At 37.1% G+C, this 15,258-nt stretch overlaps 1 protein-coding gene across 9 annotated transcripts in view; it reads right to left on the bottom strand.

The window, feature by feature from the left end:
- CACNB2 (calcium voltage-gated channel auxiliary subunit beta 2) overlaps positions 1 to 15,258 on the bottom strand; it is a 244,369-nt gene that overhangs the window by 177,499 nt on the left and 51,612 nt on the right. Inside the window, exon 1 of one of the 9 annotated variants that reach the window (XM_040059510.2) lies at positions 764 to 954. The exons of 7 other annotated variants lie outside the window; for them this stretch is intronic. In XM_040059510.2, coding sequence (XP_039915444.1) covers positions 764 to 811 — 48 coding nt within the window. In that variant the 5' untranslated portion in view covers positions 812 to 954. Of the gene's footprint in view, positions 1 to 763; positions 955 to 15,258 lie in introns of those variants that run through there. One more of the 9 variants, XM_040059477.2, reaches the window with a different exon arrangement.

Below are 15,258 nucleotides of genomic sequence, written 5' to 3'. Positions count from 1 at the left end.
ATAATAGAAGAGGAATGATAAAACATAAATTAATTACTTGAGGGTTATCATGCTAGCTGAGTATAATTCAGACATATTTGGGCTAGAATTTGATCTTTTCCATGATTAATACTTAAGCTTTGGTGCTGGCCTTCCTTGTGGAATTTATTGGAGACAGCCATTTTGCAGGACAGAGCAGTCATATCATACCTGAGTATTGAAATATCCTGTTCCAGAAAGCAAATAAGCCATGCAAAAGATTGGGCTATACTTCTGCCACTGTACTACTGCTCTTTTTCAAAAGAAATACATCACAAGATTATTTTTGTGTTTCCTCAGGGTCTTTCCAATAATTTTTTTTCCTAGTCCATAATTGCTTATAACTTTAATTGATTTTCAATTATCATATATGGATAAGTAGAGATGTCCTTTTCTAATGACTCCACTTACACAGAGCTACTAACAAGAATAAATACATCATTTAAAAAACAAAGTCAGAATGCTCAGACTTCCAGTCTTTTAATACTACAAGTCATTAAAAAAAAAAAAAATCCCACATCCTTGAGAATATGGACAAGTTACAAGAAAATAGATGGCAAGACTCATACCTGTTAAAAAGATCCTTCTGTCTTTGGGCTGTAAAAACTTACTTCACAGGTACTTAGCGCTCCGGTCAGTCATTCAGCTATGCACTGAAATACCTGCCTCAGTCATAATATTTCATCTAATATGTTAGGATTGGAACATACAAGTCAGCATCATTCTAATACAAATGCAAACTTACATAGGAAACCCGTACTCGCCGTCGGTGCACCAGCCCACAGCACTGCATGAAGAGGACAGCAGACAACAGTCAGTGTGTGCTTTCACCGAGCCTCAGTCATTCCTGTCTCCTCTGAGACACTGTCCATTTCTCTTCACTTTTCAGCCCCAGGTGCAAGGGAACAGGTCACCCTTCAGCTCCAAAACTATTCCTTTAAATTATCATGAAGACAGATGAAACTTACTTTCTCTGAGTAAAGCAATCTCTTCTGTTTCTGAGAATTTAAAAAGAAAGGCAGTAAAAAAAAAAAAAAAAAAAAAAAAAAAAACACCAAAAAACCAAACCAACAAACAAAAACCCAGAGGCACGTCTTTATTTCCTCAGCATCCAGTTATTACAAAGCAAATTCCATGTTCCTGTACATCCTTTCCTACACATGGCGTAAGGTTTGTATGAACCATTCTGAACTTAGGAGAGACAGAGACGTAACAGGATCTTTATATCTCAGACCACGGCAACCCCGGCTTTCTGAAGGTCTCTTGCTGCTGCTGCCGCCACTGCTGCTGTTGTTATTGCTGCTGCTGCTATTACAGCTTTCTTCCCAATGCACAAACCAGCAACAGCATCCTTGCTTCAGCGTTACCTCTGCTCTGTCTAAAGCATATCTGATTTGTTATTTAACCCTTCCCAACAGGCTGGAAAAATGACGGAGTCTAGACTTTAATTCACTCTGGATTCGCAAGACTACAGAACCACCCTCCAAATAGGCAGATGCTTTGTCTGGCGAGATGTGTTTCACATGAATTGTAGGCAGGACTGCTGAGTGGCCTTGCTACCTGACTTGCATCAGAGGCACAGTCTCCTCTGCTGATACTGTTTACAAGAAGTACTCGAGAGAGCATTAAAACTCTGAATACGCACTTAGAGAACTAATTAAATACTTGGATAATTGAGACTTACAGATAGTGATTTTGAAAAGACAAATATAATGAAAAATTATTATCCTTAAAGCAATAAGGGGACACCTCTGAAATCAGGTCAGATTAAATTAACCCGTTTATGATCACAGTTCATCACTTTTCTTATGGAAGAGACTGAGTATTCCAATACTGAAAAGGCTTAATAGTATATCTTAAAACTCCATATTTCACTACTTTATGGCAGTGGTCTGAGTCTAAAAAATCTCCAGTACTGTATATCTCCTGTCAGATGAGGCACTGTTTTTAACACTGAGGTATACTTAACTCTTTCAGCACTGGCTAAAAACTAAAATAAAAAATGGGATTAAAATAGTTATTAATAAAATATAGTTATTAATAAAATAATACTTATCATTACTAGAATAATAGGTAATAAAATAACACTTGTAATATAAACTACAAGCATTATTATAGTATAATATTATTAAAAGTTGAAATGAGAAAATTAGAGATTATATAAACCATTTCTATCCCATCTTTATGTAGGCTCTGATATGATGAATAATGAAAGGGTTAAATCTTCCAAAAAGGTCAACAAAAGGAAGTTGGTACTCCTCAGAGATTGGTTTGGATTTAAGCTTGAAAGAGGGAACTCCAAAGAAGGCAAGCTATCTGTGTGTGGGCAAAATATTATCAGATACTCAAGCCAGTTGAATGGTCAGAGCTTTATTCCAGTGTAAGGTAAGGGGTCTGCCCATGGAAGTAGGAATCACTCTGACTGTGTGACAGAATCATGTAATGAAGAGAGTTAACAAAGTTAACAAGCACAAAATCTGGCAACTAAAATTCACCTCCTGCCAATTTCAAGCACACTTCTATTTCATGTGCAATGTCCCTCTTAAAACAATAAAAACCCAGTGGTGCTAAACACCTCTATGTCTTTGGAGCCCAAAATGCCTCTTTAGCCACTCAAATATCACCAGCTTGACTGGTGACATTGGTAGGGTGTTTTTGCTTTGGTTTTTTTTGTTTTTTTTTCCCCAACTAACAACCATCTGTTCCTATGGATACCAATGGGCCAACAGGTCTTTTTAAGTCAAATGTACTTTTGGTGTAAAGCCACAGTTGTTAGTGAAGATGTATTGCTGATAACTCATCTCAGCTGGACCTGCAGATGCTCTCAGCATCTTAAAAAAATATAATGAGACTAATAAAATTAAAACCAGGAAATTGTAGCTGTAAGGACCTAATCTATACACCTAAATCTAAGTTATCTTTATTTTACCTCCTATCGCACCCTCTGATATATATTGATTTATCTTCAGCAGAAGAAGACAAGATGGTACCTCCCAGTGACACATAAGGAAGTGTCCTTGTAGCAATTTCACAGTTCAAAAGCAGATCAACAAGCAATGCAGATCATTAATCACTTCAGATCAGGACTGCTTAGAGTTATACTAATAACACCGTTAATAATACCAATAATGATAACTAGCAGGAAGAACAAAGTATTTTGACATAGGACATACTGAACATTACCATTAAAAAAGCATCAGTTTTCAAAATAGCTAATTTATTTACATTCTCTCTTTATAATGACTTTTTCCTCTTGGAGAATACCTGTTCATAAAATAACACTAATTAAAAGACATGCATCAGCTATATGTTAAACATTCAACTTTTAAAAAATATTTTCAAAATTTATTTGGAAATTATCAGTAATATTGGGTTCACATAAATGTTTCTTGCAGTGGTAAGGAAATTATATGAAAGGCAGCAACTAATTTTAGAAGTTCTGCTTCAGAGGAACACAAATCCATCTAAATCCATCTATGTATTTAACTCTTCCTCAAATTCACCAAGAAGATTCCTAGCAACCATGAGCATCTCTTACAAAACCGGTTTCAAAACTCTTACACAAATTAGTCTGCAACTATTCTCAAAACCAAAGGCTTCATAATTTACCATTGAATCTCTCTTTTCAATAGAGGCAAGAAAATTGTTTGGTTGTCTCTCTCCCTTCCTACTCCCAATTACTAAAATACTTTATCATGATTCTACACCAAACAATTACCAAAGACAAATCTTTAAATGTGAGTCTGTGTTGCTTTTTATGGAGACGTAAGGAAAGGATGACTGTATGAGGATGGTTTGACACAAGTCAAACTCATCTAATTGAAATCTGGTAAAATTTTATATTCAGCAAATATGACTTTGCCATAGTCCCCGTAACACCATGCAGTGAAATACAGAATCAGACCACTTACATTTTCTGTAAAATAAAAAAACCTCCATGTTACCTTAAACTGAAAGTGTAACAAGGCATCTAACACAAAAATAATTTTAAAGCCCTGAAAAATCTCACTAAAAGACAGAAAACTACCAAGCCAGTAAAAGGTATTTTTCCCTGCTCTAACATGAAAAAATTCTTGCATTCCTTGTGATGTGTTTTTGAAATGACCTTTTAGTTGGCCATTATCATTAAGACAATACCAAGGTTAATGTACTCAGGGATTGATTTTATTTTTGCATACAGGGCAAAATGATAGTCCCTTCAAAAAAGGAGCTTATCAGACACATACAAAACATTTGAAAGACTTGTACAGGTGCTTGGGGAGCATGAAAAACCAGTGAAATATATACCAATAGGTACAATAAACAAGGAGAAAATTTAGAAGTGTTTTAGAAGTGTTCAGAAGTAATCAGTGAGGCTAATTTTTCAATTTTTAGATGCAGCTTCTCTAATGCTGAAAGAGCATGGAAGAAAGGACAAAAGTTCTTATCTGAAATTAAATGAACAACCTGGCATGAAAAGTGAAATAAGAATGAACCTTTAGAAGGTAAATGCATGATACAGCTATTTGTATTCTCCTCAAGTGCTTCTTTTCACGGGACATATAAAGTGAAGGGTAAGGAAAGAAAGAGAGGCTGTCACAGAAGTGTTATCATTTACTTTGATTGGTTTCTTCAGCTAACTAGCACTGGGTGAAGCTTCTGCCAGCTCACAGTCACCTGAAGCTCATGGCCAGTTCTTCCATAATGTGATCAAGTGACGTCCAGAGATAATGAGATGGATCTGAAGGGTTCTGTGCCAGCAAGCTCAAGGTACTGTTTCCCTAGCTACCTCAAATGGCATTGCATCCACTCCAAAAAAACCCAGTGACAAAATAAAAACATGCTGAATCCTTCTTCTGGATGAGAAAAACCCAAAACACAACCTCTCCCTCCAAACCCTTTATAAAAAGTCACAGAAAAAATGACTGTCCACCATATGGTAGATCCTTCAGGATCCTTTATAGGTAAGTTCCATTGTTCCATTACATTATTATTTCAATTCATCCATTAAATGGCTGAGGTAGGAAGGCACTGGTGGAGATCATTGCGTCCAACCCCCTGGGTAGAGCAGACTCAGCTGGAACGGGTTACTCAGGGCCATATCCAAGTTTCAAGTTATCTCCAAGGATGAAGGCTCCATAAGTTCTCAGGGGAAACTGTTAAAGTGCTTGACCATCCCCAAAGGGGAAAAAAAAAAAAAAAAAAAAAAAAAAAAAAAAAAAAAAGGCTTTATCTTACATTTCACTGCAATTGCCTGCATTTTCTGGCTCTTGGATTGACTCACTCTAGAATGTCCATGTCCCTCATGTCCTGGGGGACCCAGAACTGGATGAAGCACTCCAAACATATCTCACCAGTGCTGAGCAGGAAGAGATCATCACCTATCTGCTGGCAGCACTTTTCCTAACATAGCCTAGAAGGCTGGTGACCTTTTCTACAAGGACACGTTGCTGGCTCATGCTCCCTTGGACACCACCAGGATTCCAGCACCTTTCCTACAAAGCTGCTTTGTAGAGATCAGCCCCAGCCTATACTGGCATGTGGGGCTATTTTTTTCTGGGTGGACAACATTGTTTTTTCCTTTGTTGAACTTCATGAGGCTCCTGTCAGACCACTTGTCCAGCCTGTTAAGGTCCATGTGGATGGCAGCATGAGCCTCTGGGGTATCAGCCACTTCTCCCAGTTTTGTAGCATCAGCAAACTTGTGCAGGACATGCTCTGAATAAATCACCCAGACTATTAATGAAGAGGTTAAACTGTTCTGGATCCAGGACCACCCTAGGGAAAAAAAACTAGTGACTAGACTCCAGTCTGGGCTGGATTTCATGCTGCTACACACAGTTTAGTCTGGCAGTTCTGGCAAATTTCAGTCCACTTCACCATCCACTTACTCATTCGACCATCTTGTCTATAAGGATGTGCTGAGAAACAGCTTGTAAAACCTCACCAGAGGCAGGATAACCAACATCCAGTCCTCTACCTGTCTTCTAAGCCATTCATCTCATCATTAAAAGCTGTCAAGGTGGTCAAGCTCAATTTGGCCCCTGACTATTCCCAGGCACCTACTTATCTGTCATATGTTTATTCATGGTTTCCAAGTGGACTTGCTCCAGCACTTTCACAGGGATCAAACTAAAGGTGACCAGTCTGTAGCTCCCCAGATCCTTCTTCTGTTCTCATCCTTCATGAAGACTGTGGTTATATTTGCTTTCTTCCAGTCTCTACACGCCTTCCCTAATCAGCATGACTCTTAAAAGATTATGAAGACCCAATTTGCTGCCATGGAAGCTTTGTCATCTGGATAGTCAATGCAAATCACTGTCCCTTAGAAAGGCCTTTCCCTCTAAAAATTCATACACGCATTTAGGTCGGATTTTTCCAGTAGTATCATAACAACTTCTTTCTAAGTATGTGAATAGATTCCTAAATTTAAATAAAAATGTTTCATTTTCTTCTAATTGTAATCCCTTAAAGCTTTTTGGGCTCATTTCTTAGCACTTTATCTGAGTCAATTTTGTGAAATGATTATTATTTTTATCTAAATCTTTTTGGCATATTGGTCAGTTTTTAAATATGTTAATTTACTTATTTCCATTTAACATTAAGCACTTCAGAGAAACTGATTTGAGAAATTTTAAGCCATTCAGTTACCTACAAATAAAACTTTTTAAGTATTTAAGTGTCTATGCTAAACTATGTTGACAGAGAAATTATAACAAAAACATCTCTTTTTGGCAGAATAACCTGTTTCTGGATCCCTCAGTTTTCTGAACTGTAGAGAAAGTGATCAAGTCCTTCCCCCTTAAAAAATCAAAACCAAACCATTAAGCTTACTTTGTTTACAAAATTACAGGTAAAAAACCTATATGGCATTTTCAAAAACAGTCCAACTTTTACAAAGCATTTCCTATGTATTATGCAATAAGCCACACACAGGAAGAAGGAAAAAAAGAAAAAGCTGGCCTTCAGAAACTGCTGGAAATAATTTAGGAATATGATTTCTCTCAAGTGGTGTCAACTTTCTCCACATGACGTTTTACTGATTATGTGCTGTACTCTTGTCCTCCCAAGGCTTTTCAAGAACCTGCTTTTGTTGATGTGTAACTCTTTCACTGCTCAAAAGACCACAACAATGTTCCTCAGTCAGCTGCTTTTTTTAATGGTATTCCAAATTGATAACTCTACTGTATCATCCATCTCTATTGCCCAGGAAAAAACTAAGTTACTAAATTTAATAGAAAAAAATATGCAATACTAGCTCAAGAATTCTGCATCAGATAATAGTTTTAAATAACAGTTTTCTGATTTAATTACTGAAAATGAGCTTTTGCAATGTATGGCTCCCACCTTCCTGTCTTCCATCAGGAAGAATGTTGTTGACTTTCTATTAATGTTATAAATCTCTTCTTCTCTTCCAGACTTTCTCTGGAAAAGAATATCAGTGCTAAGGAGTCTCCATATTCATTAAGAGAGCTTCATGCTGGCTGCCCCTACCTCAGAGCCATATTGCTCAATTTTTAATTTTATTATCTCATAAAGCTACTGAAGTTGCAAGCAACTATTTCTAAACAGATTGGAAAAAAGGAAAACCCTTTTAACCTGAAATATTTTGATTTACTTATCTATCACTATGCTATTTTTGCTGGTTTACATGTATTAATTAGAAATATTTATGTCTTGCTTACAACATCTATGCACACGTAATTATCAAGTAAAAAAACATAAATAATTTAAAATTTGTCCTTTAATAAAACAGTGCCTCATTGTTATCACAGCTGATCCTGAAAAGAAGCAATGTATGCAAACCCTACTGTGCCTGTTAATCTAGAGAGGTAATGCAAACTGTAATATTTTCAAGCTCATTTTTCAATTTTAAAGACTCTCCAAAGACAGATAATAAAGTATTTCCTTCTGATGATCACTAACCTAGGTTTATATGAATCTGTCAAGTTATCATCCAAGATGTAGCTGTTCTCATACAGATTTACGTCGCAGAATTGTAACCAGCAAGTCATAGTTTAAACTTACTTTGACTTGTTTGAAACCGATTTCCAAGAAAGTCAAACAAATTTTAAAAAATACTTCTTACAATATCAGCCATAAAATTCTGGAATTTGCTGCCACTGGCAGTACACTACTGGAGAAGAGGGGACAAATTCAAGGACAGCATTCACATAAACTGACACAAATGGAAGCAGTCAAGGATACAGCCTCCAAAAACCCAAGGAAAACAAGGGCCCTCAAAAAGCCAACAGGCTCTCTCAGTCTCTAACTAGTATAAATTTAACTACAGTTAGAGATAGATTACTGTGCTAGAATGACCCATCGCTCTGATGCAGGAGGAGATTTTATGTGATCTGGTATCCACGCTATCGAGTCTTCTTTAAAGGGATTTTTGCCTATAGAGACAAGTTGTATGCATGTTAGCTGAGGTTCTTTATGCCTCATTGTTCCCTCTCCTTGCAGTTCATTCTGTCTCTTTATATCCATAAAGATCAACTGTATTTCAACTTCTTTTTTTGTCATTCTGTACTTGAATCCATCACTCACCATAGTGGTAGCCTACTTTTCGGGTTTTCCTGTTAGACAGGTGTTTGAATGCACCACATTTCTATGTGATATCCTCTTTTCTTTGCTCCAGTTTGTCTCCAACCCTGTTTGCACCTGAGAACTCTAACGCTCAGATATGCTCTGCCCTCAGTTCAGGTCATATCATGCATATACAGATGTTATCAGAAATCTCATTAGCAATGCACACTTGGCAGCTTCTACACCCAGTCACCTTTGTTTTCTCCTTCATGTGAAGGTCATCTCTCATGCCGTCTCAGACACTATCAGCACATCTCCCTTGTCCCCAGCTCAAAAGTCAAGGACTTGTTTCTCTCTTATTAAAGACAACCTGCATCGCCCCCTCCCTTTTTCTTTTTTGGTACTGTATCTACTCATTCCTGTACTTTAGGGATTCATTGAACAAGTTCCAAAAGTTAAATAATTTGCTGCACTGAATCTGATAATATGAATGCTATGAAATATTAAGAAGATGTCCACGCTGTATCTTCCCAGTTTCAATTCCTTATTCTGGTTTCTTACTGTATGCAGAATGCTCTCTTGACTGTATTTTGATCAAGATGCATGATAGCCTTTCCCATAGCTTTTTAGATAGGTTTCTTAGGGAACAAAGCTTTATGTAATTCTGTGATTCCTCCTTTCATGCACAGATCCTCCTTTTCACCACCTCATCAGTCTCCAGATTCTCCACCTGCCAGTCTATATAATTCAAATACTGGACATTTCAAGGATATTTTCTTTCTACAGGCTTGGCAACTACTAAACATGGAGAAAGCAACCCTTGATAATTACAAAACTGTATTAAATTATGAACAAGGATCTCATGCTTTACCACCATATTATATCATGCTTACATGTGTGGGATCACACATGTCATCATACATATAACTTTGAAACAGTCACAGCACAAGCTGCCACTTGCCTAAGAAAGAATTATTGGGATATACAGCATAAAAAGGACAAAGAGCAAAAGGAAATCATGGTTCTGTAGCTCTGCTGCTCAGACAACAGATTTTTTTTTTCCTTTGGATCTTTCAAGGGAGATTGAAAGACAATATTTTATATCTAAAAAACTATTTGCTGCAATTGTATTTTCTAAGATTAAATATCACAGATAATTTCAAACGTCCATGTTATGGATAAAAACTGTGGGGTTTTCTGTTGAAAGAATTAATTTTCCCTCAACACTTCTCTTTAAGCCAATTTCTACTAAGTGTAAAAGGTCAGCTCAAAGTGTATGAGGAAGGAAAAAACAAAAGGTAACATTTCTAGGTTTTGGTTGGGTTGTTTTTTTTTTTTAAGAAGGGGAGCAGGGGAGGAATATGTACAAATTGGGGAATTTTTTCATGGCATGTGGCTTTGTGTAGTCCAGAGAGGAGATGTCAGATGGACCACTGTCCACAGGTTTTAGGATTCATTACTGCACCCACCACACATTTCTTGGCTACTGCAGCTGCTCACAGCATGTGTGCCCTCGCAGGATAGGAAGACTGAGGAAACAGCTGCTACAGAGTTTCTATTTTAACAGAATTTCACGGAAATATATGCACTACACATACAAAATTACAGTTAACAGCCAGATCAATTTCTATTTTTTTTGGACCTGTATCAGAACTAGGAGAAAGTGGAAGAGGAGAAAACAATGCTTACACAGTCTTTATTACTCCTACCACAGTAGGAGACTCAGCCTGCTGATAAAGCATGATAAAAGCACAAACCCTGCAGGTGCAGGTTTCTCCTCTCTTGGTTGTAGGGATGATATCTAAAGAAGAAAAATTTATTTTATATGTGCCACAGGGATATTAAAGGAAAAAATTTCACAGTAGATACAGAGACATAAAATGGCATATTTTTGTAAGAGATTATAACAGGGATGATGTGGTTTTTTTCTTTTGATTCTTTTGATTATGAGCAGACTTCTTTAAAAAAAAAAAAAAAAAAAAAAAAAAAAAAAAAAAAAAAAAAAAAAAGGAAAAACAAAGTATTGAACTCTCCTGTACTTGCATACTAAGTTTTAAACATTAGAAGAAAATGTGATTATTTTCATAACCTATTTTGAGTGGCTTCAGTTGCATCTGAATGCTATGCTAATTCAAAAGACCTAGAATAATTCAATGCCAAGGGAAAAAAAAAAAAAAAAAAAAAAAAAAAAAAGCAAAAAAAACCACAGTAGTGTTACACTACCTTTTTCAAAAATACAGAAAATTAGCTGTTCTATTCATTTACAGCCGCTAGGTGGCAAAGTTGGCCAAAGAACCAACCGTCTGAAACTACTGTATCTTTCCTTTTGAATACAAAAAAACATGTTTTAAAAAAAAAAAAAAAAGCCACAGAAAATGTAAAAAGTGAAAAAGAAAAATTAAATTCAGTAAACATAAACTTATTTTATGATATTATCTGTAAGCGATTTGAACTGCTTCATCCATCTATTAAAATTCTTAAAAGATGGTAAAATCATTTTAGCAAATGTTCTTGAAATCACATGAAGGAATTACTGCACTGGGCAACAATAAAAATAATGACTATAGATTTTAAGTTTAGAAGAGAATACCTACTAACACATATGATAACATCTGACTTGACAGCAGGCACAGTAATGCTATCTTTTGACTACAGAAGACACAGTACTCGTTATGTTTCTTGATATAAAACCTGCTTTTCTGCCTTTCAAACCAGCACAGTCACTCTCCATCTGGTTGAATTTCAGCAAATACTTTACAAAGAGAAACAGTCTTTTAACCTTTTCTTTTAGTACTTTCTTCTCCTTAACCTTTCCTGGCTGGTTCTTACTTTTTCTTTGTTTCAGCACATCTGCTTATTGATTCATGCTTTAAGTTAAATTCCGTGCTGTCTACACTTACACATCCCACCGTACTGGATTCAGTGGTACCTCCAATACAGTTAAAAGTGTCATGAGATAAACATTAGTTGATCCACGAACTCTCTGCAAATATACAGCAAAGCAAACCCCATCTGACTCATCTGGAACTCATGTTAAAGAAAAGAGACTGGAAGAAGAGCTCCCCTGTCCCATGGTTCCCAAAGAACTACTGAGCCATCAATTACTGAAAATCTACTCACAATATTAGTATCTCCCTCTGAAAAAAAAAAAAATTAATATATATATGTATGTATATATATGTATGTATATGTGTATGTATGTATGCATGTATGTATGTGTGTGTGTGTGTGTGTATATATATATGTTAACCAGAAGCACGAAGTGTCCAAAGAGCAAACAAAGGCAGGATGATTCTGGCTTTTTTCCTGTTTCATGGGACAGATCTGCTTAGCTCCAAGATGGAAGTATTGTGAGCTCCACAGTTAAGGATTTTTGACTAAGCTGAACTACTTAACCAGCCAGAAAATAACAAACGTACTGCATTGAGTGTGTGTTCTAATGGTGAGCTCTTGTCATATAAAGCACTTTACAAGCCACTGGGGCTCCAGCATAGCAAGGGAGGGAGACTGGAGAGAAGAAAGAATGTGAGACAACCACCGCAGACAGTAAATGCTCAAGAGTTTTGATCACATTCTTTACAGTAAAGGGGGAAGATCTAATGCTGAGTATCATCACTATTTAGTTTGCATTTTCTTTTAAGTGTCAGTCATTAAGAAACATCCCTCTCACAATAAGGAGGAAAGAAAACAACAAACCAGACCGAGGACAAGTCATTCCAAAGCAGTGAGCACTGCCCCCTTGGAACACTACCAGCTACACGCAGTAGATGTGGAATGTATTTTTGCTCAGTAGCATCCACTCCCATTCCTAGATGTGTGTCATCTAACATGTCAGTGAATCACTGATCACAAGTGACACAGCTATAAAATCTGTGAGCTTCTGTGTCACAGCAGAGGCTAAAAGAAGCAGCCAGAAGTGCAGTGACTTTTTAACCTAAACTGCTGCGTGTCTCTCATCCAAAGTGCAATGTGAGGAAGGAGGAGGGGATATTAAAGAGGAACAAAAGAACAAGGCACCAGCTAAGCACATTTGAGCAGTCCAGTTTCTGGAGCATGAGAAATACAACAAGGTAGTCCCACAGCTGGCTACCTTTGTTTTTCAGCCCCCAAAAAAGCAGGAGTCTGCTGACAGGTCACTTGGAAGCAGCTTACAATAATGTCCACAGTGAGGCACAGCATGAGTCCCTGTACCTCAGGAGGGCTCCAAATCACTCACTCACAGCACCTTTATGATGCGCAGAGTTCATCACACTCTTTAAAAAGGGCATGATCTCACAAACCTTCCTTCCTTCCTTCCTTCCTTCAAAATTTTTTCCTGTCCAGAAAAACACAGCATCATCAAGACAGGGACATAATAGAGTGAGTCCAGCCACTTCAAGGGCCATGAAGATGATGAAAGGCTTGGAGCACCCTACATGAAAGAGACAGAAAGTTGGTAATGCCCCGCCTAGAGAAGAAACTTTATCCATATATTTACATACTCAAAGGGACATCGTAAAGTGCACCAGCAATTCAGTGATGCCCCATGACAGGACAAGAAGCAATGGGCACAAAATGAAATTCAGACAACTCCAATTAATTATTAGAAAGCTATTTTACAGTGAGGGTGGTCAAGTACTTTTAAGAGGTTGCCCAGAGACCGTATGTAGTCTTCATCCTTGGATATTCTGAAAACCCTCCTCGACATAGCGCTGAGCAAACAGCTCTAGCTGAGTCTGCTCTGAGCAAGGGGTTGGACTCTATGATCTCGTTATGGCTTCCTACTTCAATCGTTCTCTGATTCTACAAGCACTAAATACACAATACACAGCAGAATTTTGCCTAAATTTGACTTGCAGTAGTCTTTTTGCTAAAGAAAGAACTTATAATCTCCATTTCTTACATTACTTAATGTTCCGCTTCTAGAAAGCAATGGTAAAGTAATGCTCTGCTACTTCTGTATCGTGAGCAAGGACACAACCAGTGTGATTTTTATTGAAAAGAAGTCTGTTTATCTAAATCTGTCCTTAATACTAACCAAAGAATAAATGTATTAAAAAGACAATTACATGACATTTTACAATTGTCTTATGAAGCTTTTATAAATATTAAGATGCTGGAAAGTTTTAAAAATGCACTGCATATACATAAATTACAGCATTTAAGAAAAGAGCATAACAAAACTTTCCTCTTACAATAGTCTCACTAACTTCCAAAGCCTTCTTCAAATACTCCCTTCCTAATTACCAAACTTGTTGGACTCTTGGAAAACAGCTGTCTAATATATTTCTACTGAATTGTGTTGTTATTGATCAGCAAACCATAAGGAATGGAGAAGTTCAAATGAAACACAAGTCACATTTTTTTAAGATCAGAGTACCCAGTGATGTTCTTTCTTACAAAACAAAGCAAACAAAAACATCAAATTCTTTTTTTAAATATATATCAGAGCTTATTTAAAACATTTTTTTTCCAGGAAAATAAATCTAGTACAAGAGAAGCAGCTGGTGCAATATGAGTGGATTTTCTGCAAATTATGGAAAATATTTCACTATTTCCAGCCAAACAGAATGAACAAACAATCACCTTTCAGACTAGTTTTCTAATAAAACTTATGTCTCCCTCTTTGTACTGTGCTTATTTGCCATTTTTGATAGTATTTGACCTCACTAAGCATTAATTTCCTACAGATTTGCCAAGTAAAAAGAAACTGTAGGTTCTATAGGAAACACTGAGGGATAAACATAGCAACCATTACACAAAGGGCCTCAATTTTGGACAAAATGCCTTAGAAACTAAGGCTAAATATATTTGAATAGATTTTGAAACACAAAAATAAATCCTACTTTATTATTAAAATTTCAGCACACTTCATTAAAGTAATTCAAAACATTCTTTCTCCTCCAAACTGACCCAAGACCCAAAAAGAATGTCTGCATTACACAATGGCAAGTGAAAAACCACACATTACTACCAGTTTTGTGGCACTCTCTGAGCTTTGCCAGTCTCTGTGGGGATGCCAAGCCCTGGCTCCATGGGCAGCTTCCATACCCCAGACAAAGAAAGCCCAGAAATCCTTGAGCTCCAAGGCTGGGGTCATGGAGTAGGAGGCAGAGAGAGACCGTGAACCACAGGGCACACCTCTGCCACCTTTTGGGCTCTGCCAAGTCAGAGACTTTTCCCAAATTAGTATCCTGCAAGCAAAACACAACTGAACCAGGAGACCTCAAGATTCATCCTAGCAAACACACCCCACGACAAACAAGATGACTCCAAGGATGAAAACGTCACAACGGTTGTGCTGAGTATTCTTGTCTGGAGTTGGCGGTGTTCCCAAAGTTCCCATGGACCGCCCTGCACACTCTGGTGGGTGAAGGCTGGGGGGCAGAAAATTAAGAGAGGGAGAGAGAAAGATATGCTTCTGCAGGTGACTTCTCAGGAATTTTAAAGAATAAATAGATGAAAAGTATAAGAGAAAGGCAGTGCTTAGAGCATAGCAGTAAGCAGCAGCAAAACTTGGACTGGTTTAATAGCAAAGAAGGATAACCTGGGCAACTCAGATGGAAACAGATTTTTAAATTATTTATTTATTTTTAATAGAGACTTTCAAATATTTCTCCCCATTTTATTTTAGGCATTTCCAAAGCAACTCAAATAAAGCACCTTGGATCTCTTCAGTGTCCAAAAAAGGATGCAACATGTGAATGAACAAGAATTTCCAGATGGCACATCTCATGAACTCAAATAAGATAT

The sequence above is a fragment of the Hirundo rustica genome, chromosome 1, assembly GCF_015227805.2.
Source record: "Hirundo rustica isolate bHirRus1 chromosome 1, bHirRus1.pri.v3, whole genome shotgun sequence".
In the NCBI taxonomy this organism is placed as follows: domain Eukaryota; kingdom Metazoa; phylum Chordata; class Aves; order Passeriformes; family Hirundinidae; genus Hirundo; species Hirundo rustica.
This window is presented reverse-complemented; position numbering and strand designations above follow the sequence as displayed.